Genomic DNA, 25,682 nt, shown 5'->3' on the forward strand with positions numbered 1-25,682 from the left:
TACCTTGCAGTGGTCAGTTATATGTCAAGTTTATTGCTTGTTTATTCGGCAGCAAGCTGTGATCTTAGCATTAAAATGAAAGCTTTGCATCATGAAATTTGCCATGAAGATCCCTTCTGCCTTAAATGCAAGACAGAAAGAGACAAGACTACCAGTAAAAATGAGAATTTTTGTCACTTAAAATGCAGTGAATTCACTGAATGAGTCATTATATTGCTGCTAAATTGTTACACTCAAAATAGTTTGCTGTTTACACTAAAACAGAGTTCCAGTGTGGCCCAGGTATGCCTTTGGGGGAGCTGACACCCTCCGCTGTGTGCTCCCTCTAATTTGCTCTGTCAGTTTGTGTGTAAAATGGTGAATGAACAAGAATATCGTCATTCTCCCTGGTCTGTTGTGATGTGGTTTGGGGAAATTCTTTGTGGGGGTTCAGGCAGTTACTTTCCTGGCTCAGACAGGCTGTGCGTGGGTAGTTAGCAAGGTGATCTCAGTCAAGTTTGCCTACAGTGGAGCCCCGATTCAGACAGCCAGACACCATAATGCCAGTCCATCTGTAACCCATAATGACCGTGTGCCACTGGAACTGGTCATTTTCGTTTTCACTGCCAATTCGGCCCATGGCTTCCTCGCCTCGCAACTGCTGACTGCATCTAATGGCCTGAGTTGTTAACCTTTCTGCATTTGTACTCACAGGGGAAATGCAGTTGTTTAGACATTTTCTATTTGCTGGGTGTAAGTGATGGATGCGCCTCCAGAGAGGGGGCTATATCTCTTCTTGCAGAGAAGCAGAGACAGGACAGAGTTAGACATTCTCTGGGGAACACTGTGGTCTGAACCACTGGCCAGGTTACAAGCTCATGTGGGAATATATCCCCAATACTCTTTCTCCCCCTGGCTTCTCCTCCAACCCTGGAGATTTCAACTAGCCTACTGTAAACACCAAACTGGGCACTCTCTTAATCATCTTAAGAGCAAAGCTGGCATGGGCGTGAGTCAGGTCAGGAAACGTTGCTGTTGTGCGTGCAGTGGATGGTAGCCAAATTTTTTACTGTTCATGTGAACTTAGAATAAACTAGATTTTGTTGCAATATTAAAGCGAAAGATCAGCATTTTGGAACAAATGCTGCTTCGGTTTCTTTGAAAGAGTTTGTTGAAAGGATTTATACCATTTGTGTGTGTGACGCAGCTGGTTAGCTTAGCTTACTACAATGAACCTGGTTCTGTCCAAAGGTAACAAATTTTGCCTACAAGTTTAGAGGTTACTTAAACACATCAGTTGAAACCAGTTGCCAGGCAACGACAGGAGACGAAGGTACTCCGAGTCAAGAAATAACCCAGAAAATAACCCTTAATAAGGCAGGGATTTGTCATTTTCACTCTGAAGTTTTTTTTTTTGTAGGTGAAGCATGGTTATCACTTATCAATTATTGAGCTTCAGAGATGCTGTTGATATTTTGTAACCTTTGGATGAAGCCTGACTAGCTGGCTTCTTCATCTCCACTCTCTATGTTACATGAACGCATTATTGGCTTTAGCTGTGACATTATTGATCTCGTCATCCTCTGACAGAAAAGGGAAAATTTCAAGCGGTTTCCTTAAAATATAGACCTCTAACAAAGTCTTTTGAATTAACAGATTATTCTCCATTAATGTTTCAATCTTTGTGTGAAACAACTAGTCACTGAGGCTTGTATGGCTTCTATTTTCTCACAGTGTAGCTGTCTTTCATTGACTTTAGCTGTGGTTCAAGTGCAGCAGTAAAGGAGATAACGGCATGCCATGTGGGTCTCATACTTTCTGAATGTGCTTGAGAACAGAACACAGAGCCCTCCGGATCTTTGAAGTGCTTAAGGAGACATTGTTGAGTGTCAAGTTAACGTTCTGCTCTTCTCTCTCTCTTTCTCTTTTGGTCCTCTTACAGATTGTGGTGTGGTCTGCCGAAGAGTGCATCGAGAAGAGTGAAAGGGTGTATACAAGAAAAGAAGAGACCGTTGCACAATGTACTAGGAGAGTGGGGCGAGAAAGCGTGTTGTTTTTCTGATATTGTAGAGGTGTCAGAGAGACCCAGGAAAGGACACAGCCATGGGGCGGAAGAAGATACAGATCACCAGGATCATGGATGAGAGGAACAGGCAGGTGAGTGGGACAATCAATTTATCTATCCTTTATGCATATGTGATGTACAGTACCTATAGACTCATATTCTCTTAGCTTCCCTCACAGGATGCGTCAGTATCTTTACTTGCTGCTCCATCCCTGTCCGAAGGTTACGGTTTTCCTCCCTGCCTTGGACCAGAGTTCAGCAGCTGTCATGGTGTGCACAGATCTAAACAGACATACCTCCCTCCCCAAAGTCCCAGCCAGCTGAACAGGGACCATGACATTTCTTTGTCAGTGCGGTCGTATTTACAGACACGATTCCCCTGCCACCCTGCAATTTCAGTCGGAGAACTTGATGAGGCAGCAGGAGCGCTGGGCTGCAGTGGGGGCCTCGTGGCGTGGGAGTGAACTGAGGGTAGCGAGGAGCACAGCGGGCCGCCTGTGGCCTCCCCACACTGTAGGGCTTGTCCCCTGGCCTGGCAGCATTGGCTAGGCCCCTGCGCTGTAACCCTGTGTGTTTGCAGCTGTTTGGTAGTAATTAGGAGCAGCCACTGCACCACAGCACCCTCTCATTTGCAGGGTGGGTCAGAAGGACACACAGCACCCTTCTTTGCCTTGGCTACTCTGGTTCTGGCTAGCCACAAAGAGGGAGAGAGCTGGAATTCACTCTGTCTGCTCATGTTAAATATAAACTCCTAAACAGCAAAACACTGTACAAAACAGCCTGGGTCTGTTTGAAACAAGAATAACAGGCGTGTATATCTATAGCAGAGATGCTGGGTCCATTTCTTTTTTAGCTGCACTACCTCTGATTTAATAGCTAAGTTAAGGAACTGAGAGTGCTGTTTTTGATGAATTATGCCAGTTTATGAGGACACGTAGGTTTCCTGTAACCATCTGGCTAACACCGTCTTAGAATATAATTAATTGTACGGTAATAGCCAATTGGTACTGTCTGTTAATGTGAGGGTAGCGGTTCAGTCAAGTGCAATACAAAAATCCACAGTGTGGGCCAATTATCAGTATAACACCTGGCTCTGGGTGGGATCCAAATAGGGGGGCAGGAGAGGAATCACTCCTGGCTCAGTGGTGGTATCTACACTGTAGGCAGTGACCTGTGAGATGGAAAGAGAGAAATTTACATGAAAACAGGCTGTCATCTGATCGCTAGGTGAGCAACTCTTCAGATGATCCATTCTTTACAATGCATATATTAAAGGAGTGAGTGGAGAAATTTTGCTCTATTGTTTCTGCGAAAAGTGGAGGCTGCAGAGAGAGACATTGCTTATAATTAATGTGTCTCCCAAAGTCTAGTGTTTGGATCAGGTTTTAAATGTCTCACTGTATAATTTGTGAGAATATTTATCAGCAGAGCGCAGGCATTTGCAGTTTGCTTTTAGTTGGTTTTAGCTGGCTCAGCAGAGAATCTGCTGTGACAATAGGCTGCTGTGCTAAAATAAAGCTTTGGTATAAAGTGATGTATGTGTGTGTATCTTGGTCTCTTTTTTTTCCCGTTGGCCATGAAGCACACAGTGCCATCTCCCCAGGGCATGCTCCTAACCAAGAGGGAATAGCCATTAGCATATGGTCCCCATTGTCGGGAGAAAATTTGAATCTTTGTCTACGTCACTCTGCTATTAGCCTTCCACACTCTTGCTAATTAGATAGTATTGCTGTACAGGATGTTGTGTGGGGACGACAGGGGCTCCCTTGCATTATCACTGCAAGTGTTTTAGGAGGGCTGTTAACCTTTCAAGATTTATAACGCAAAGCGTGGCACAGGCTAAAAAGGTCTGTAATTGCACAATCTATCAGGCCTTGAGTGCAGAGTGAAGTGCAGGCAGTGAACTTAGCTGATATATTTATATTTACGTTGTAAAGAAGTGTATTGCGCAAATATGACAAGCGAGATAAGATAATAAAAATATTGTACCACTGTTGCATACATCATGTGCAAGTAGCATTATTGTGCAGCTTGTTGTTCACAGAAAAGTGTCTTTCTGCCGTGTGGCCCTGCAGAGGTGTGCAGATGGTGACATGAAGGCAGCGGAGGTCCTGTCATGCATACTAGAAGACTGCAAAGAGCCAGTTCCTGTGTGATGCTCTGCATAAGTGATGGTCCTACATCACAGCGGCAGTCATCAGTCAGAGTGACTTCGCTGACCGCAAATGTGAATGCTAGATAACAACCAGGCAATTGTTCAGTGTGCATTATTCTCCTCATTTACTACATTCACAGCAATTACTATCCTTTAAAACACAGTGGGATACATCATGCAATGATCCAAGCATGCATACATTTTTCCTCATTCCACTTTCTTCCAGTGGACAGAGACAGACCAGTAAAATTTGGCCTCCAAGAAGAGAAGACTGTTGTGCTTTCTGACTTTGGAGGTTTGGAACTCATGGTTTGTGCAAAATAACAGCTGTAGCAGTGGCACCCATTGAGCATATTCAGGGTCTTTCACCTACTTCCCAGAGCAGCTGTCATTGTCTGGCTTTACAGGGGAAGGCGAGAGAAGCGAGGGTACACAGCAGTCTAGTAAGTTAGTGTAGGTGTTGCTGAAGCCTAGTGAGCAGTGTCTGCTGACGTCCTCTGGATGCCATTAAGCAGGCTCACTGGGGGTAATTGTCCAAGTCATTAAAAGTTTGATGATTTTGCTGCTGGGTGGAGGGTTGCCTGCCCTTGCTGTGGCTCATTTTGGATTTTGCTCTGGCACGTCAGATGCCTGTAGGCACAGAGTAGCTTTCTCCTCTCTTACTTACTCTCCAGGGAGCAACACAGCGCATACCTCCCATTTTTCAGCTTTCACTCATTCCTGAAGTTCTGAGTGGTCATCATTATTTTTTGACAGGTAAAGAGTTTGTTGATAGACAATGGTGAGAACAGAGGGGAACGGTTCAATGTGACAGCCAGTGCATATATTATCACTGTTCACGATATGTGAGTTCAGTAAAACTGTGCTGAAGCAGCAAAGCATGAATCTGAGTGTTACAGAGAACTTGTACTTCAAAAAAGTGGGGCTGTAATGAATGATTGATTTCAGCGTTGATTACTGTGTTTGTAAAAGTCCATAAAGAAACTAAAAATATGCTAATTCCAATCCTCCTGCATGTAAGATAATCAATTAACCCTTTGATGCCTGAATTTATTTACAATTACATAAAAAACATTTTTTTTGTGTGTGTTTTGCTTTCCAGCTGATGCTAAAATAAGTGGAGATTTTTAATTTATCTATTACACATAGAACATAGATACATAGATATATAATAATAATAATAATAACAGATATATAATAATTAGGTCCCACTCTGACCGGTCCTACCAGAAACCAGTGCTTGCAAAAGGTTCTGAGGTTCGTATTGAATATGCACAAACATTAGGGGAATGGATACGCTATCTCGGCTGCAGTCTGAATGAAAGTGTATGTTGTGAATTCGCAACAATAGACGTCAAGGGGTTAATTCTTACAAAATGCTCACTTTTAGTTGCTGCAAATTTTTAATCGACAACTTAATCAATGCAGCATACTGTCTCAGTTACACTTTCCAGTGATTTAAACAGGTAAATTATCCTTAAACTGGATCGTTGTTGTTATTGATTAGAGATATTTCCAGGAAACCTTTTTACGTTTTGTTAACCAGCATGTCATCCTCTCCACTAAACAGGATCAGTCACGGCTACTGTAGGTTTCAAGGTCAATCCCACCCGCTGGGTGAGGCCTTTACGCCCTCAGTTGTCCACATGGGGATCCTGGGGCTGTCCTCTCTCCCAGAGAGAGCTGATCCAGGCAGACAGTCGCGGTGGCCCTGGCTTGTCTCCCAAGCCCGCACACTCTGCCACTGCGGAGCCAGGGCAGCAGCCACAGGGCCCGGGTCACTCTGCCAGCTGGTGCCAGACCTCACTGTCTCTCAAGCCAGCTCTCATGTCTGCCATGGGGGCCGTCAGAGGTGACATGAGGTTCTAATAAGGCCGCTAGCTCCTCACCCCTCTGAAGGTGTTAGTGACTCAGGCATCTCCTGCCATGCCCCAGTCACAGCTGCACTCTCAGTCCCAGATGTCTTGTTTGTCATCTTGGCACCTCTGCCCGAGGACAGACATTGATAGACCCTTTGATTGACACATCAGCTCTGTGTGAATGTGTGTGTGGGGTTTTCGTTGTAGCATATGCTGTGATATGCTGCACAGTTTTCTGTGGTGTGGTCCGTCTAGTTGAGGATGAAAACAGTGCGATGCGTTTATCTCAGGACACACTGGGCAGTTTTACGCATAGATATAAGGTTGCATTTGACACACCCAGTTATCATATAACAACATTCCAGTTAACTTTGCATTGCATTTTACCAACCCAGCTTGCTCTTTCATTATTTTATATAAAAGAGATAACCATAAGCAGTGAGCCAAGTTTCTCTGGAGGTTGAATTTGCTTGTTGCTGTTTATGAGATTTTTTAAATATAATTTCCCTTGTGGTATAATTTTGTCATTTGCAGAAAACTAAATTTCCCATCAGTGGCCACTTTTATTTAGGCAAATAGGCTGGATCTACAGTGTCGCTTAGGAAAAGAGAGCACACGTTTCTCTGCTGCAGGACCACTTTTAAATTTTGACTGATACAAAAAGGTGTACTTTTACAGAAATACTCATTAGAAGCCTTGTCAGACTGCAAACATGTAAAATCCATACCAACTATTTAAAAATATGCATATAAGAGCTAAATTACTGAGCACCATTACAGCTCTGTAAGTTGTGGTGGGTGGGGAACTTGAAAAGAAATGCAGAAAGTGTAAATTGAGAGTGGAATTGCTACCTCATCTTGACATTGTGAGAGCTTTTTTAAAGGTCAGGGAGTTTTTCAGCCTTCCACAGTTTAGCTGATATGCTGGTGTAGTGACTGATCTGTTGGTTATTGTGTGAGCTGTTATAATGACCTTATCAAAAGCAGAGAAAGTTGGCATCGCTCCAGTGCACTGGAAACATGGCCTCCCTTCTCTTTTGCCCTGACATTTGATTTTTCAGAGCAGCTATAAGATGCACTGGTATAGTGTGTGGCAGAGCTTTACAATACGGAGGCTAATCCTGTCACTGTGAATTACATGAATTAGTCAGGGAGCTAGACTACATGTGCACCACATCTTACTATAGGAGCGGCTCAAATTTTTAAAACCACACTGAGTGTCTTTGTGGGTGTCTTTGACTTGGTGAACCATAGGAAAGCTTTGCCAGTGAACCTCCCACTTGACCTCAAGGATGTCTGTGGTTTTCCACTGTCGCACCAGTCACCCCAGACCAGATGAGGGTGGATAGAGGTTATATTTGTGAATGTTGGTCTTTGTGCTCCGAGGTTTTTTATGTCACAACTTATCAAATTAAGCCAGACTTCTTAGATATCAAAATAAAAGGAGAAAAATAGCACACAAAATTGTCACAAAATATCTGACTTTGTAAGTACAGAAGAGTATTATTGATGTCACCTTTAGTAGAGTGAGCAGAAGCTGGCTTTTGTCGAGGTTCTGTGTCTGTGGCTGGGGCAGAGACCAAGTCTCAGGGCGACTGCTGAGGTTGAAATGAAGCGGTGCCTGGGTCAGCAGCCCTGCACTCAGCACTCTGCCATGCATCCAGGTGGAACAAAGTCCTCGCTCAGCGTCTCATCCTGGGCTTCCTGCTGAAAGGTGACATCTCCATGGCTTAACAGCCACATTCATCTGCTAAAGAGCACACAATTTGTTAATCGTTTTCCCACATGACAGTCCCAGCTTTCCAGTTCGTTAGGTAAACAAACAAATATGTAGGTGAATAAGGGAGCTCTGGTGTTCAGTCAGGGGAGACTAGTGTCAAGTAGAAAGAAGTAGGAGTGGGCTAACTGGGTAGAAAGAAACCGAGTCACAAGCATATCCCCTCATCAAGGCTGTGGTCTGACGAGAGAAAATCAGAATGAAATGCATAATGGCTTTTCTGTTCACCCAGACTTCCTCAAAAGCTTTGTGTGACTACATTTTGTAAGAAAACATGTTATTTGATTCAGCTTCTCCTGTTTTTTAAACCTTGTCATTTCAAGAAATGTCATGTAGAATTTGCCGTATGAGCTCAGCTAACATTGGTGCATTGAATATAAAATGACACGAGGACAGGCTCCTCTATGTCTAGAGCAGGAATAATGGCCCTGTGTAATTACCTGTAGTGTGAAAGATTTGAAATTCATTTATCACAGTTGGAGTGACCCCACTGCCTGAGTGGTTACACATACACTATGCAACACATAGGATTATACTGCATTATACCAGTTAAAATGAGGGTATAGCCGCAAGCTGTGACCAATTAAAGTTGAACAAAGCCAGCTCATCTGCTCAACTCCTCTCTTAGTAGGTCAGTGAAACTGATGGAGAATACAGACCCATACACTCCTCTGTAGCTCTAAGCACAGCTTTTACTTGCACGTTCGCAGGCCACGTTGTATAATACATATTTGACATGCACTAATGCAGAGCATAAATCTGATTTCAAAAATACAATTTTAAAGCTCATTTAAAAGAAAACAGCCATTGCACAACCAAGGGAGAAAACAACCGTGTTTCTATACTCCCTCCTCATGAATAATGTTTTTAGCTTGAGAAATGAGTGTAGCTTACTGTAAAGAGGCGGTGTAACATAATGACATATGTGAATGGGTCTGAGGCAACCACAGAGACAGAGCTGCAGAGACACAGGACAGAAAGTCACTTTGCAGAGAGGGTTGCGTTACCATTGGAGTGATGTATGACCTGAAGTCCCATCTGAGGGCTCATATTACAAGGCTTATGCTGCACTACAGAGATAGCTTTCCGTATATGGAGTCAGGGGCTACGGTAATGTATGGACCCCTGTTGTTGCCAAAGCTCTGACTCAGCTCACTGACTCGTGCCTCTAACCCTGACCTCTGGCCTGATAACTAGACATTTCAGACATGCACTATGTTATTGCAATCATTCTAAAGGAGGATTGATCTTGTTATCTGTCACCTTGTGTACAGCAGCATTGTTGGTGTTGTTAAATTTCCATTCAAGCACCGACTTAAGTGCGATTTTGAGGTACTTTGCTTAAATCCCATCTATTTTACTGTACAGTATAGACCATTGATGACAGTTACAGTACATAGCATACTTAAAATGAACCCCACCTTGCAGGAATGTAGGTATTTTGCTTGTAATAGTATTGGTAATTTTTCAAATTAAAAAGATGTGCATACTGATGATTGCACAATTTACATGGACTGCTGCTTGTCACTGCAATACAAATGCTAAAATTTACATTTGCACTTGTTCAGATTGCATGTAGATGTAGAAATTTCAGTGTTGTTCACTTGACTCCGTTTGAAATGGATGGTTTTTGTTTCTCTGTGTGTGTGTGTGTCCTCAGGTTACCTTCACAAAGAGGAAGTTTGGCTTGATGAAAAAGGCCTATGAGCTGAGCGTACTATGTGACTGTGAGATAGCCCTCATCATTTTCAACAGCTCTAACAAACTGTTCCAGTACGCCAGCACAGACATGGACAAAGTGTTGCTGAAATACACAGAGTACAACGAGCCCCACGAGAGCAGAACCAACTCTGACATTGTAGAGGTGAGTGAACGCTGCTTTCTAGTTTTGTGATGGACAACCTCTTTCATACTGCGACTTTTTTTACCTCACTGCAGTTTGTCTTCTTTATGAGGAGAAAACACGTGTTCAGATTTATGAGATTTAGACTTAATAAATTGGAATCAGACTATAAAATATATTCATTCTGCGACAACAGTTTTGTAAATGCTGCAGCAGTAACTTACCAGAGTCAGGAACAAGTAACAGTTTCCTTCTAGTCCCCATTCAGATAGGGCACAGGAGGTCTGCACTCCCTGATAAGTTCAGCCTCTCTTGTGCCCATCAACTGACGTGGAAAACCTATCTCTACACATGCATGCATGCAGTAGCTGCAAACCACCATCGCTGACCTTATTTCCCTATATATTGTACCTGTAGGGCACAGTTCTGTGGCTACTCTTCAGTACACACTGTTAGCTTGGCCATAGCTGCAGTATTTCTCAGTGAAAATACAGTGTTTAGTACATTCCATACAGCGCTATAAAACTCAACAAGCACTTGGGTTTCCTGGCAGCTCCTGCATGCCCAGCGACTAGCGGAAGAGTAAGCCACTTGTTATGCCAGCATACAAAATTGTCAGCCAGAAGTGTAAAAGCCAAAGTAAATGAGAATGATTAGGGATGCATCCTGTTCCAAACATCTTGCAATGGCACATGTGGTTTCTCTGCTTATTCAAGATCTGCTTTAAGAGGCCGGTATCTTCATGCTGACTAAATGAAAGCGCACACAATATACGTTAATGCCTATTGATGGAATCATGACACCCAGTATGAAGTTGCCCATTAATCTTTATTGCTATTATTTTAAATACACTGAGATTATCATTTTCTGCAGTGAGACACTTTACGTTAGACCATGCAAACTCCTGCATCCTCTGTTTTTACTGCCACCTCCCCACTAAGATATACAGCATTTTTATTACTGCTGCACAATTAAGAGACATCGAGAGTTTAAGATGGGTGAGACTGGATAAAAAATATCAAGAATCCTAGCTTTGAAAAGACTTTCACTTGGACGAATTAGGGAAATTACATGCAGCATAAAGGAATCAGCTGTGGCCCATTATCTTTTATTTATGCTGCTACTGCTTGTGAATTACCTGCTTGGCAGAGCTGCAGAAGAGTGTTCTGGCATCAAGTAGACTCATGCAGTCACTCCTCCATCAGGGGCCCTCAGAGCAGAGCAGGGGCTCACCTGCATAAAAAATACATGGACACATTCCTTACATAACAGTGACCACAAATTTGTTTTTGCTGTGACTCTGGAAGCTGTCTTTTTAAACGAGCCTTTCTGCAAACACAACACCCTGCACTCAGAGTCATGGGGTTGTTCACCGCCGTTCATTTGGGTCAGGCCTCAGGCTGTTATATCACATAACTTTGCGTTCTGCTGATGTATGTTAATGCGAACAGCATGGTGTAATTGGAATGTACATTGTGCATAATGTTGCACCAGTGGTCCCATGCTGATTTCCCATTTAGTACTGCTGGCTGCTCTCAAGGAAGCTGCCCTGCTGTACAAAAGGCGAGAACAAGCCACTGTTGTCCCAGCTCACTCGGCCAGCATCTTTGCAAATATGAACAAATCCCCCTCTGCCTGCTAGCTATGTGGTCAAGGTTCAGAAGTGAAGCAGAGCTGAAGTAACCAACCCAGTACACTTCACAACATCACCGCACAATCACACCATTCACTTAGCCACCGAGCTGCATATCGGAGGCGGCTGATAATCTACAGAGTCTATAATTCGGTTTTATTTTAAGCGAAATCCTAATCTCAACTGTTGTTTCTGACTGTGTCTGTTGGTGAGAGGCTTCTCTGCAGCTGCACAGATCCTCATACACCACTTAAAGTAGCTGATGCATTTGTAGTAATGGTAGGAATTCACCCCTCCCCTCGCGCATCTAGTGAAATGGGCCTCACATGAAGACACTTACACTGGACACTTATCTAAATTTTTAAATTGCGTTAAACAAATCTTTGCCATGCAAACAACCATGTGCTCATTTGTCCAGTTTGGGAGGCAACAAAAATCCTCTCCCACTTTTCATTGGTAAGCCCTTTTTTGTGTGAGAAACTAAATCAAAGGTCACATTCCTGCTCAGTAGTACCATCTGTAGATAAAGGCTGAGCTGTGCAGTGTGGGAGAACAGTCTCCATGTTTTCCACAGATGGATGCATGCCTTGGCCACAGTTTGATAACCCAGTGGAGGGCTATGGACTTTGTCTCAAACTTGGCTCGCAGTCCAAGGCAGAGCAGTAGGCCTGTGTGTGTGTGTGTGTGTGTGTGTGTGTGTGTGTGTGTGTGTGTGTGTGTGTGTGTGTGTGTGTGTGTGTGTGTGTGTGTGTGTGTGTGTTGTTGTGAGTTTGTGCATGTCTGCATGTGTTAACCTTACCAACACACCAGGTGACAGGTGAGCTGTTGTACAAAAGCTCAGCGTTATCCATTCACTTGTGTGTGTCCAACAAATGTTTCTTATTTTTTATCCAAATCTAAATGAACTTAAGGATGATGTTAATAGTTTTTATTTACTAAGAAAATCATGGATCTCAGGGGCCTGTATTTACTTAAGTCAGAAATTGCTCTTACTCTCAATAAAAAAAATAATCTTTTTAGCCTCGCATTTGCATGTTTCTGTATTCTTCTGTAAGAGATCAGAACATCTCAGCTCATCTCTTCCACTGTGTGTGAGCTTTTTCCAAATTATCATCGACATACAGTCATTTCTCTTTGGAAATAAATGTGCTATTTAATATAGTTGTGAACTGAGCAGACCATTCATGACTGAAGGTTCTATGGTGCTGTTCCTGTTGTATTTCTTATTGAATTCTGTTTATACCACAAATGAAAATGCTGCTGTTTGTCATTAGATTAATCTAATAATATTTAGTCTTACTTCCCTCTCCGCCTGTGGAGCTAATGAGATTTTACTCGTGCTCCGCTATAACCTCACACTGTTCCCCTGCACACAGAAAGATCCCTGTTTCTCAACTAGAAACCTTGAAATCAGATACTAACTTCACAGGCATCATTTGCCATCTGTCTGTCCCCCTTTTGAGCAATTCAATACAATAAAGGTATACAGTATAGATTAGTATTAATCTGATTTGCAGACACACAGAACCAGCATTAAGCCAACACTTCACCATAATCTTATAAAATCAAGGTTGTGAATGAGCTTTAAACCAATTTAGGAATGCAACCCTAGTCAAATAGCAATGTAAATAACTGAACTGTGCTACTGTATATGCAAAAAAAGGCTTTTCACTGCTCCTTTTTGTGTCTTTCACTCTGATGATTTGTGCGAGGAAAACGCCCAGAGATCATTCATAGGGAAATTCTGCTTATCTTTACTCATAATAAAGACGGTTGGCCATTGTTATAGTGACTTGGGGAAAAAACCAGACAGTTCCCTTGCTGGTTTATGAAGGAGCAGTCCACGTCTCACGAGACCACCACAGTGAGAGGAAATGTGCATCACATTATCAGGTCATTTCTATTAGGCTTTATTTCATGATCGCTATCAACTGTATTAATAAGATATGTAAATGCTGACCATTATTGAATGTCAGGCCCAGTGTTTTCACCTGAATCAAGCCTTTTTTTCCTGCCATTTGTAGAGTTTACAGTGACAAAAGCTATGTACACAATCATCTCAACTAAAGGTTCAGTTTGTCACCACATTCTGCTTCTTATTTCGCTAAATGATGGCGACAGTCAGTGCATTAAATGAAACACTGTGCCTCAGAAGTGTACGTCAACTGACTCATAGCTCAAAGAAAAATAAATGTTATCACCAGTTATGGTATGAATCCTTGAGAAAGCTTTGGAGTGAATGGGCACCAGGAGTTTCAGACAGGGGATATTTATGTTCGTCAATCAAAGGCTGAGCAGTGATTAAGGCTCATTTCTATCTTAATGAATGCAAATTGGCACATCTGCTATGGTGGTCTAGCTGTCCAGACTCTTCAATTAGCATGATTGATCAATTATCCTCCTGCTGGTGGCTCATTGGAAATGGAGGCTGGGGAAATGGCCAGGGGGTGGTTAGGAAGAGAGATGAAAGGAAAAAATAAGCAGAAAACTGTCCAAAACCTGCACTCAATGAATCAGATTGCTTTTTTTATTGTATTATAAGACCAGAAGAATGGTAGGATTGCATTTTACTCAAAGAAGGCACACATTTCTTAAGAAATGTCAGCGATAAGTATAATCCAAAAAGCACAAATATTACTATTGAACAACTTTTTACTTTTCTTACGAAGATAAGCATTTTCAGTTTGGCACCTGAAAGAGCTGATCAGAGAGATCACATCAGTTTCTCAGATTACGAATGAAAAGTTTTTGATGTTACTTAAACAAATGTGATTACAAAGTCAGTGGTTAATATTTCCGACAGGCTGTGGCTCCGGCTTACTTCATTTGTCTTGTGTATTGGCATTCCTGTCATCTTTACATGAATGAAAATGTAGTTTGCATTTAAAATTTTTCTCACTCTTCATCAGAAGAATATCTGATCAAATTTGTTTTATTTGTGAGAGAAAAGTGCTTCAGCCTCACAAATATTTAATAGATCAGTACTCAGTCAACTCTGAAGTCTGTCTAGGATATTGTGGTGTGCAGCTTATTTGTGTTGGTTTTAACAGTATGCACAAATCCTTGAATATCAAAGCACGCTGGTTAAACCACTCCAAGTACTAGAGGCAGATTATCCTCAGTGTGTATTTATAATTGTACCATACATTACTATTAGTTTCAGACAGTTTACTGTGTATCTTGTGAATTATAATTCATGGACATTACTGCTGAGAATGCATGTAATGTCACATAATGTTCTTTAGTAATTGCATAGATATCGTGCCATATTCTTTACAAATTATCTTTCAAACCTTTTTGTATTGCTGTGTACGTTAATAAAATAAATACAACTTAAAACTTCATCATGCTTTGGAAAAGAGCTGAAAGTAATACATGGTGTGTAGTGCCCTCCAAAAATACGTCAAAAGCAGAGTTACTTCAGACATTAAAATTTGAACACACCAGTGAGACTGTAAGTAAAGATTAGCTTTTATTTAAATGCTATTTTTATGCAAATACAATTTAAACATATATATAGTTTTAAATATCTTAAAGTTATACAAACAAAATCAATTTCAGCCCTGTTTTAGGGCCTTTTACTTACATAATGTAGGAACTGTGTGTGGCTGCCGAGTTAGGAAAACAGATAAACTAGTATCAGAAAAGTTATAGTACAGTAGTTGAACTGTGTAATTTATTACACTTAAAGAGTAGTCACTGCTTTAGATATTTAGCTACTTGGACAAATTATTGCTAAATCTTAGCTATGTTGTTTGCTGGTATGCGGTCTTTTGCAGGCTTCTAATTCAAATACATAGATTTTTGCATCCAAAATGTAGTATTAGTTTACAATGAAGTTGCTACAGTTTTTTTTTTTTCAAAAAGGCAGTGTTTGTGCTAACTATTATGCATCTGGTATTAAGTGAGTTGTGTCCATACATTAACCCTCTGAATTCCAAGAAGTATCTGGGCATTTCATTGCTCCTAGCATGTTTTTATTCACTGGAGGGCTCATTTTTCATGTAATATAGTCCTACATCTCTATAGAAACAGCACAGCCATGGCTAGAATAAGAGGAAACTCAAATGGCTTATTTTTTTCAAGCAGTATAACAAAGTTATAATGCCATAAATCATAAAAAAATGAATTTCCATGATTATTTATTTTAGTGGTTGTGTTTTTAAGACAACGTGCCTTTCAAACCCTATGGCAGGTTTTGGTGTTTAGAGACTTAATATTTGTTGTTGTTAGTTATGATTACAGAGACTACTATATAGTTAGTCCCATTAGAGAAGTCTTAATGAAGTTTCATGCATTTCTAAAATTTGTTTTGCACGTTTCATGTCTGCAGACACTAATCTTTTTTGTTTTTTGTTGCATTTTGTCTTTATCTCTGCTGCTTTCGTGTCCTTCTAATGTAATTTTCTATATTTGTCTGTTTGTTCTGAAGAAACTGACGTTGTTGCCAGAAGCAACATCACTTCCTGTCCAAATGCGTATTTTTCTCTGGAAAGACCAAACTCATTACGTGTTCGATTGAAGGAGCATATGACTGTTTATGTAAATGGGCAAAATTAAACAAGTCTGTTTGTCATTATGTTAAGTGAATAACCATAAAAATGTGTTTGTAAACTTGAAAAAGTTCATCTGAGTTTAGTTTTTCTCTTCCTTCTTTGACTTTTGACCTGTAGTTGTAAATCAACTGCAATGCTCAGTTCTCTACTGTGTCACCGGCTCTTTGTATTATCTTCAGTAATCACTGACCTCAGAAGAACAAACAGCAAATGCTCAAATCTATATGCATTTATAAAATATGCATTTGTCTGTTTCACAAAATGCCAAATAAGATGATTACATTGACACAATACTAAGCACATTTAGACCGCTATCTTTCCTTTTTTTTTTTCATATTTTTTGATCAAGTTATCCAGCCAACTCTTTTTTTAATTAGTTTTTGTTAGTGGTTTGTGTCTTCAGAGATTCTGCTGATGTTGGTCACTGTTTTATTTCTTCCTTTTCCTCAAAACAAGCAAGTTGCCATTTTTAAAAATTTAAAATAGCAAGTATGTTAGCATAGATTACAGCATGCTTTCGTGATGTCTGCCTGGATGATACGTGTATAATTTCATTGTCTGTCGTTTTCTGGTGTGTTTACAGTATCCCAGAACAGCAGCACAAAGGGGCTAAATTGAACAAAACAATTTGCAGATTCCATTTATTATTTATATGATGTCAAAGTGAAAAGCTTTGGGTTATGTGGAATTTTTGTTTTGACTGAAAAGAGGCAAAATAAGCAAAGGTTTGTTGTCCTCCATTGTGGATGGTATTGAGTCAAGCTTTTTAATAGGTAGGTTAAATGATTTCATTGTCAGGTCTCTGTAAAGCATCATATCCACCTCCAGCTCCCCATCAGTATCTTTCTACCTCAGTCTTTCTCCGCGACTGCGCCATCATCATCCTTTTTGGAGTGTCGCCACGGAGCTCGCAGCAGCAATGATGAGATATCCCTTTTAAGCTAAATCAAATGCCATTGCTGTTGACATAGATTTATTGGGTTGATGTTGATTTTCCAGGGCTTTTCAATATATGTGAAATTTTCAGCCAGCCCATTTTTAATATTACAGAAAAATATGTGCACTTTTGGGCTCCTATGATTTATTGGAGGGATATTAAAATAATTTTTTTTATACTTTTAATAACTGTAGGTCACATACAGTACCAGAGATTACCTTAAATAAGATATTTATATGTTGTGGACCTTTTGTTTTTAATTAATGGATATTCACAGTAAGAATTCAGCATTACTGTGTCGTTTCAGTGTTATTTGTATGTTGCTACATACATCTGAAACCTGTCACTCAATCTGTTTTCTCTGGAGAGGATGATAATGTAGCCGCATAGACAGCCATTAATTGGTGTTTTTGAAATCGTGTGACTGCCTCTTCATTTGGCGCACATGCAAACACAACATGTGAACAGGAGGTCCTTCTTTTTTACTGTGAGCAAAGAGCGCAGTGTTTTGTGTACCTGAGAGTGGCGACTTAACCTTCGGGTCAGTGTTTCAGGCTGGGTCAGCTCTACTGGTAACTTGTGCCGCTTGTCAAAATAAACACACTGACTGTTCATACAGCACCGGCATCTATTTTCAGACTAGTGCAGTGGGACAAGATAAAAATAAATAAGAACTCACAAACGTTAGAGTAAAACCAGAGAGAAGAGTTATCTTTGACCACTGGAATACCTCTGGGTATGTTACATGGTGTAGTTTGTATAGCCTCCGTCAATCTTACGTGTACAGTACAGAAATACTAAATGTGGTACATGGTTGTCTAAATGGTCCTTTATTTAATTTGTTATTCACTCATCTGGGCATATGGCCTCACATCTTCACGTTGCTATCTCATGGAGTTTTCTGAAAAGTCGTCTCTTGCCACAGCGAACAGTATTAATGGTTCTGTTGCGAGCAACATGCTGGGTTTCAAAGTGCCCCTTTTTATAGGACAAGGACTCCTTTTCCTCTGGGCTTTTAGTGAAAAAGGTCACCAGTCTTCTTTTGTAGTTTTCTGAGTGTAATGAAAGAGTTGTGGTAATGTTCACGTGATTATATCGCTATAGAATAACTTCCTTTGCTATGGAGCAGATTTTGAACTCAGTAATAGTTACCTGATGGCAGAATAATAGCCTTTAATTAATAAAGTGTGAAAATGTAGTTTGATTATTGGAATTAAACTGGCCATAACTAGCATCCAAGCTCTTAATGTGGGATTTAGTCTTCGAGGGTTACACAAGGAGTTTCTTTTGAATTGCTGAATGGCTTAACTCCATCATCAACTTCTGGTTTTCTGTGTGTTTCAAACCCATCATGTAGCACATCTCATTGTTTTATTATGTCTCTGCTCTGTGTGTGTGTGTGTGTGTGTGTGTGTGTGTGTGTGTGTGTGATGCTTGTTACCAGGTTACTGCTAAGAGATTTTTGCTTTTGGCACATGTCATGCTTCATTGACGTCAGAGCTTTTTTCCACCCGCTCAACTACGTTGCATATGTCTCATTTCAAACTGAGGGTCTCTTAGAGAGCCTATAATGAAAAAAGACACAACAACAAAGACCACAGACCATGGTACCTTCCTCTTATCACTAGATTCCAATGACACTAATGAGCTAATACCCACTGGTTTAAAATTAGATAAGCTCAATCTCAAAATTTGGAACTAAGAGCACTTCAGTTTATTCATAATGGAGCTGGATAAACTAATAATGGATGTTTTAGTTGTGTTTCAAGCTAAATACCAAATTGCGCTGTTACATGAAGACTGGTTTTGTTTTCAATTCCTGTTCGAAACCTTTTTTTGAAAAATGTTTGTGTGTTCTTCAACAGTAGTTTGTAAGATTAACTACTAAGAAACGGAGTAAAGGGTACACAGTGTTTGAACTGATTTGTACAGACATAGATTTTCCTGTACATCAAGCATTAAAGCAAGTTAGCATTGGTTAATCTTTCTGTAAATATGCTTGTTTCTTTTAAAATGACTGCAGTTAGTCAGTCAGGCAAACGTAAAACTCAAGAAATCACTTTTGATTTGTGTGTCCCCAGATATATTTTGTGTACATGCAGACTATTCAGTCATTTCCAAGTAGAGAAAAAGTAACTTTTTTCTTTTTTTGCATTATCTTGTTAACTAATTACTCTTGTAAAGCTAGTGCCAACAGGATTTGACTGTGCAGAACCAACATGTTGCTTGCCATGTAAACATGCATGATAGGCCTCAAATTGGGCTCGAACCACATACCTGTCATAAACTGGTACAAGAAATAGGTCATACATCGCATTGACCTAATTTGGTTTGATCTAGTTGCATAGTACCAGTAATACTAGTTATGCTAAAAAATTATTAGAACCACAAGCCACGAGCCCACCCTCCGTGTTTGTCAGTGACCTTGCTGCATGGCCGAAATGAGGCTCGCTTTCGTGCACAACGGCTTCTGTGAGTTAGATCGTGCAACAGTCAGCTTGCCCTTGTGCCCCCCTCCTCCCACTGTGCGTGCTGTGCGGCCAACCCCTCCTGCCCAGGGGCGAGGACAGAGCAAAGCCTGCTGGGATGTGTGGCGGTGGTGGCGGTGGGGGAGAGCGGCTAGGGGTTAGCTGGCACCGTGCCACCTTCCCCCGGCTGCCTGTCCTGACTGGGGGCAAAGAGGGAGGCTGCTGTGTCTCAGATTGATGAGGACAGGTCTGTGGTCTGGGTATAGAATGTTGCAGAACAGACGTCCTGCTGGCACATCCTGCCCTATCTGCCGCACGCCCCCCAGCCCTCCGTATTCGCCTTATCGGAACTCCTAATTGTCCTTATGAATATTTTAGAGGCGAGCAGGAATGGGAGTTCAGGGTAGGGGGTATGGTTTCAATGGCCCTGACAGCTAATGATCCACTCAATGACCAGAGAGAAAGGAAGACGGAAAGACAGAGAGCGAAATGGCTAGAAGGATTTCCAATAATCTGTATGTTAATGTTTTATCAGTTTTTAATAGGTGCCACCTTTTCTTTACGTGAAGTGGGAACAGAGTGTCTGTCCCCATTCTTTTTAATCTGTAGATAATGATGACATTGGTTTGTCTTTATCCTCAATTTGTAGTTTAATTCCCTCCTGTCTGTACTGAAAATAAGCAGTCCTCTGATTGAGACTGTTCTGTCTGACTGTGGCAGCTAATAGCTTTGTCATATCAGTCATTCACCAGTCTCAGAGCAGAAAGCTCTGAAGGGACCGCTCACTGCACAGCAATTACTCCTTATTCAGTAAAATCAATGGGCTATATTAAATTGAGAATCTAGTCATCCTAATGCAGGTAATCATTTGTATACATTTAAAAATATGACGAGTTTCTGATACACATCTGTCACTGCCACTTTGGATTTATGGCCCACTGACTTTAGGTCCTATTCATTGGGGTCTTTCATTGTCGCAGTCGCGTCAGGTGGGATTGAATCTCATCATGTATGTTGTTTTACCAACAGCTGCAAGAGAACAATATCAAAATGTAACGCAGACAGTTAAGTTGAGAGCTCGCCCACCCTCCTCCTGCTGCTCCAGCTTCCTGCCCACTGAGTAACTAGACAATGGAGTGTGCTGAAGGAAGGACATGAATCCAGCATCATATCCTGATATCAGTCCACTCTGTAATGTGTAATGGTCATGAGATTAAACAAGATATGTCTGGGAATTACAGAGGTGTCCTGATCTGACAGCCCCCACACTCCCAACTCACAGTATGTGGTGGAAAACAGAAAAAAAGACTCCTACAATACAGTAACATAGTGCTGGACGGTGGCATACAGCTCCTAAAGACCAAACCTAAAGAGGCTTTTATTCCCCTCAAGTGAGGACTACAGCACCACAGGGGAAAGGGAACATGATGGTAGTGAAAGTCTCTTAAGATGTTATATAAGAACAGAAATATTCCTTAGCAGATAAAAGCCTTCCTATCAGCCACCTCCCCATGCTGATTTCCTTGTGCGTTCACACTCAAAGAATCCCTTTGATAAGCACATTAGATGGAACGGCCCGGACACAATGGTGATGTCATGAGGATTAGCACGGTACCTTGCTTAGTGCAGCGGCGGGCACAAGGGCTAATTCACAGCACTGCAGGGCGAGAGGGGCAGGGAACCCGGCTGAAATGAGGTGAGGGAAGGCCGCTGCACAGCAAACCAGTTAAAATATAGCCAGTGTGTACTTTAAGGGAGGCTGGAACAGGCGCTACGTGGATTAAACATTCATGACATGCTCCAGTTTATTACACTACAAGCTGTCTTTGCCATGGAGGGGCCTGTATCAGCGCTGTGGTGCGCCAGTCACAGGTTTGATGGTGTCCTGCAAATAGTGGAAGCTACTTTAAGTATAGCCTTTTGCTGTAATTCGGGCACAATGGAATAGAATACAGAAACAGCCTCTTCATGCCCTCCTTTCAGCCATCCCTCTCCTCCCGCCGCACAATTTTAAAGTTCAGCTTTTATACCTAACCACTATCTTCCTCCTTTCACCCTGCCTTCTATTCATGTACAGTAGCGTACAGTACATGAATAAGTTATATGCAGAAGAAAACTCTATTGACACAGCAGAGGGAGAACATCAGAATGAAATGGTTTTCCAAGACTCACAGCAGTGGACTAAATTGCGTGTGCCCATTTCACTGAAAGTACTTCTCAAGAAACAGGTGATGTAGGTGGCTTATGCAATGGTTGCAGTTTTATTTTTAACCCGTGGATTGTGAATATAGTGCTTAAAAGTAAAGCTAAGGTCCAAAATTGAGCACAATGATGTAAAAATGACAACATCTGATGACGCACAAAAAAATTTCAGTATTTATTTGAGTATTTAACTACCAGGGCATCTCATTGCGCAGAATTACAAAAAATAATATTTCTCATGAAATTTAAGTAGAATGCAAGGTTACCTTCCAGTGCTCTATAGCCTCCTGCACTGAACACATACTGCAAACATGAAGAGGCAATTACTGTGCTGAATGTTTCCCATGGCAACAACTAGGTTAATAGTCAGGGCTCAGATGGAGATGGCAGATAGATGTTTTCTTCGGTTCAAGGAAGCTTCAAGGCCTCCTGCAATGGAAAATACTTTTTTAAAGAGAAGTTCAGGTATCACATAAGCAAGATGACAGGCACACACATATGAACGCACAAACAATAGTGTGCAGTGGGTTTGTCGTCAGCCACTCAGAGTCTTTTTATTTTGAAGAGCCAAATTTCTATCAATACAGGTTTGGACTGCTGTGAGAAAATAGCAGCTGGCCTTGGTCCCACTCATCTTTGTGAGCCTCTGAGGGCCCTGTGAATAGATTACACAAGTTCCCTTGTCTATATTCTTTGTGACTCTCTCCCGCAGCAAACAACCCATATCTTTCATGAGCCATGCTAGTGAAAATCCCAGCTTTTGCTGTATTCACTTCCAGCCAACTATACTTTCCTAAGTAAAAAACCCACAGTTTGATTCGACATTTGAGAGGCATTTTAAGGCTGCTTTTATCAAAGTATTTGTAATGGGGAAAAAAGAAAACTGCCTTTTTCCCGATTGTGCAGTTATTTTTCCTTTTTCCAGTTCAGACCACTGCAGCGTCTGGAACAGTGTGGAGCAGTGACATGTAAGAACGAAGCTGATCTGGGGCTGGGTGGCCTTCAGGGCTACATGCGGTCCCTGCTATGGCCATGTCTCTGTGGGGCTGCCTCTGATTGGCCAGCATGGGGAGCCAGGTCTTGACAGGTGTTTGAAAGAGGGGCACCTGTTTGGCCATGTGCTGATTTAGTGATCCATTTACTGAGAGCTGTGGGCAGCGTCTGTAGGGCACCCAAAACATGCCAAGTCATTTAAAAGAAGAATGTCTTTAGTATTATGTTCATTAGAAAGCCACAGAGATGATTAACTCTTGCATACCACATGTTGTGCATGCGCAGCACCCTCATTGCATATTTTTTGAAGATGATATGCATTGGATGACTCAAGTCATGTATCACAGAGCATGTCTGCCCTTGACTGCTGCTATTTGGTTCCTGCTCACCCACTGTGCTGCTGCAACCCCTCCCTAAATGGCTCAGGCCAGTGGGTGTGGTGTACTGAAGGCTGGCCAAGCTTGTTGTGAAAGTAGAGCCGCCCTGCCCATCTTGCACAGCTGTGCCCGACCAGTCCGACCAAGATATTCCCGTAATGAGCAGGTTGGGATTTAAATTTGCAGGTTGAGATCAGATCTTTGGCTCACTGGTGGAGAAAGTGCATAGTTTAACCCCAGTAAACACAGGCCTTTCAGGACCCTAACTAAAGAGGCTTCGTTCAGTAAACAGGAAATGAACCAGCAAGGCGTTTTCTTAGAATGAGAAGAATGCCTCCGCTCTGTACCACACCAAACAGTAATGCATCTGTGGTACAGTGCTGGTCATTCATTATCCAGAGGACTTTTCTCTCTTGCTTCCCTCTGGGCATTGCAGACACTTATGTTTGGAGAGATGTGGGTGCTTTTCTGTACTTCCTTATTTCTATCTCAGCTGTGCTCAGAGCCACAGTTCTGTCTGCACATTGCAGAATACCATTGTTTTTGTGGCTCAAGATGTACATCCCTCAAAAAAAATGTATCTTTGTGAATACATATGGATGGAATGAGCAGTTAGGGCTTTAGCGTCATCTGGTTTTAATGAGCAATGGCAATATGCAGGGACTTTCATAAGACCATGGTACAGCCATGGTTTTAGGAAATGTGACTTACACTGAGGTTGTGGTGAACAGCGCAGGGTTAGCCGCATTGTCTGCTCAGACCTAAACGTACTGTCACATCGCTGTCAAAGGATGTAGCAGCTGTAGAAATACCCCTGCTCCCCCGCCACACACACACACACACATGCACACACACACAACTTACAGACATTGCACATATGCACCACACACTCCTACTCGTATAGTTTCTGTTTCTCTCTTTTTTCTCTCTTTCAGTCACAAACACACATACACAGACACACTCATTTTCCACTTTGCCGGGTGATGAAGACCAGAAACAGAGAGCAAGGTCTCATTAGTGTGTGTAGGTTCCTCTCCTCTGGCTCACACTTTGACCCCTTCATCCACAGGAGTCAGTGACCTTCCTGTAGACACGAGTCCTCCGAGGCAGCCCACAGACGGGGCAGGGTGCTGCTGTGGACCTGCAGCAGCCCGATAGAGGAGTCTTGAGAGCCACACATAAATCATATTTTGATGTACACTGCCTCAATATCACAAGCTGTCACATGCTGTCAGCAGGACTTGTTAACACTGCGATTCAGAGCTGTAATGAGGAGCAGAGAACAGCCTGTATGAAAGTGAGCAAAAGAGCACAGTGTTGAATTTATTTGTTTAGCTATATGACACCTTTTCCCCCCTAAAGTTAAAATAGGCCTTTTATGACTGCACAATACACCACCCAATGTACTTATGAGCTCTTTGCTTTTATAATAATTGCTCAATTTCATGCTCAAATGAGCATATTCAACCACATTTGATAATCCATTTTATTCCCCACATGCATTAACTTTGATAAGATCCCCAAAGTGACAACCATCCTGAATTGCAGACTGAATGTGCTTTGTGTTGGATTGTCTTATGCAGGGTTTTCTTCCAAATAGTCTCTTATGACAACTGAAATATTATAAGAAATGTAAACACCCAAAGAGAAGGAAGATCAGACGGGGGTGGAAGCAAAGGGGAGGACAAAAAAGGAGAAACAAGGATGACAAGGAAGCGGGACAATATTTAGCTTTAGCGAACAGTTCTGAAGAGGATATGGTGTGAGTTTTCAGTTTTATCCCAGAAGTGTTGTAGCAGTTGCCACAAAGGAAAAAAAACTGAAGGATAAACATACAGCAGATGTTGATATTTTTATATGTAGTTCAATTTAAAGTTTGGTGCTGTGCAAAAGTTGTAGGTATATTTTCACAAATTAGGATGATTAACTTCATCCATAGTGCATAAAACATCAGTTTATGATTTCAGGCAGGTTGTTCCAAGCATCTTGGAGAAATTGTGGATACAGGCTGACTCTGTCTTTTGTGTCTTCATATGATCTCACACTGACTCACTGATCAGGCCTCTATAGGGACCATGCCATCTGTTGCAAGACTGTTGTTCTTCTTGTCATTGAAGACTATGTGTTTATATTGCTCTAGAATGAATTTGGGACAAAGACTTCATGATACTGTTCAACAGACACAAATCAAAAGGCTTGAAGTGCCTAAAACTTTTGCATGGTACTGCATAGATATTAGAGAACAAGCAGCAAAAACACAGAGCCACAACTTGTATACTGTTTCTTTTCAACTGTGCAATTTCATTTCAGAAATTGAGAAACAAAGGCCATAATGACTGTGCTAGTCCTGATCCCGATGACTGTTTTGGGCACAGCCCCCTCATGGACGACCATTTCGGCAAACTAAGCGAAGACAGTGATTTAATGTACAAGCGCTGTGGTGTAAGTACTTCCTTTGTCCCCTGCTATTTTGTGTTGATTCCTGTCTTTATGTTGGTGTTCACTACAGGCGCTAAACAAGAAAGAACACAGAGGTTGTGATAGCCCGGACCCCGATGCCTCATATGTCCTCACTCCTCACACAGAAGAAAAGTATAAAAAAATTAATGAGGAGTTTGATAATATGATGAGAAATCATAAAATCGTAAGTACTGTAAATGCAAATGTTCTTGCTTGGCTTTGTGGCACAAAAGGATTTTGACTCTTTTTTCGTTTAACTTTTTTCCTCTTTTCGTTACCCCTCCAGAACCTCTTTTAACTTCTTTCAGAACTACCCTGGCTTAAGATCAATGCCCCCCTTTACTGGGTGTGCATTTGTTTTCTTATGTTGATTTGTTTT

The 25,682-nt window shown here is 41.5% G+C and overlaps 1 protein-coding gene across 11 annotated transcripts in view; it reads left to right on the forward strand.

Annotated features, from left to right (window-relative positions):
* mef2aa (myocyte enhancer factor 2aa) overlaps window positions 1–25,682 on the forward strand; it is a 61,286-nt gene that overhangs the window by 18,808 nt on the left and 16,796 nt on the right. For 7 of the 11 annotated variants that reach the window (XM_023264708.3, XM_023264705.3, XM_055008938.1 and 4 more), the window contains 3 exons: window positions 1,922–2,136; window positions 9,495–9,698; window positions 25,353–25,487. In XM_023264708.3, coding sequence (XP_023120476.1) covers window positions 2,083–2,136; window positions 9,495–9,698; window positions 25,353–25,487 — 393 coding nt within the window. In that variant the 5' untranslated portion in view covers window positions 1,922–2,082. Of the gene's footprint in view, window positions 1–1,921; window positions 2,137–9,494; window positions 9,699–25,153; window positions 25,286–25,352; window positions 25,488–25,682 lie in introns of all 11 variants that reach the window. The other 4 variants (XM_055008937.1, XM_055008939.1, XM_055008941.1 and 1 more) reach the window with 1 other exon arrangement.

This window comes from Amphiprion ocellaris, chromosome 3 (genome assembly GCF_022539595.1).
Source record: "Amphiprion ocellaris isolate individual 3 ecotype Okinawa chromosome 3, ASM2253959v1, whole genome shotgun sequence".
Lineage (NCBI taxonomy): Eukaryota > Metazoa > Chordata > Actinopteri > Pomacentridae > Amphiprion > Amphiprion ocellaris.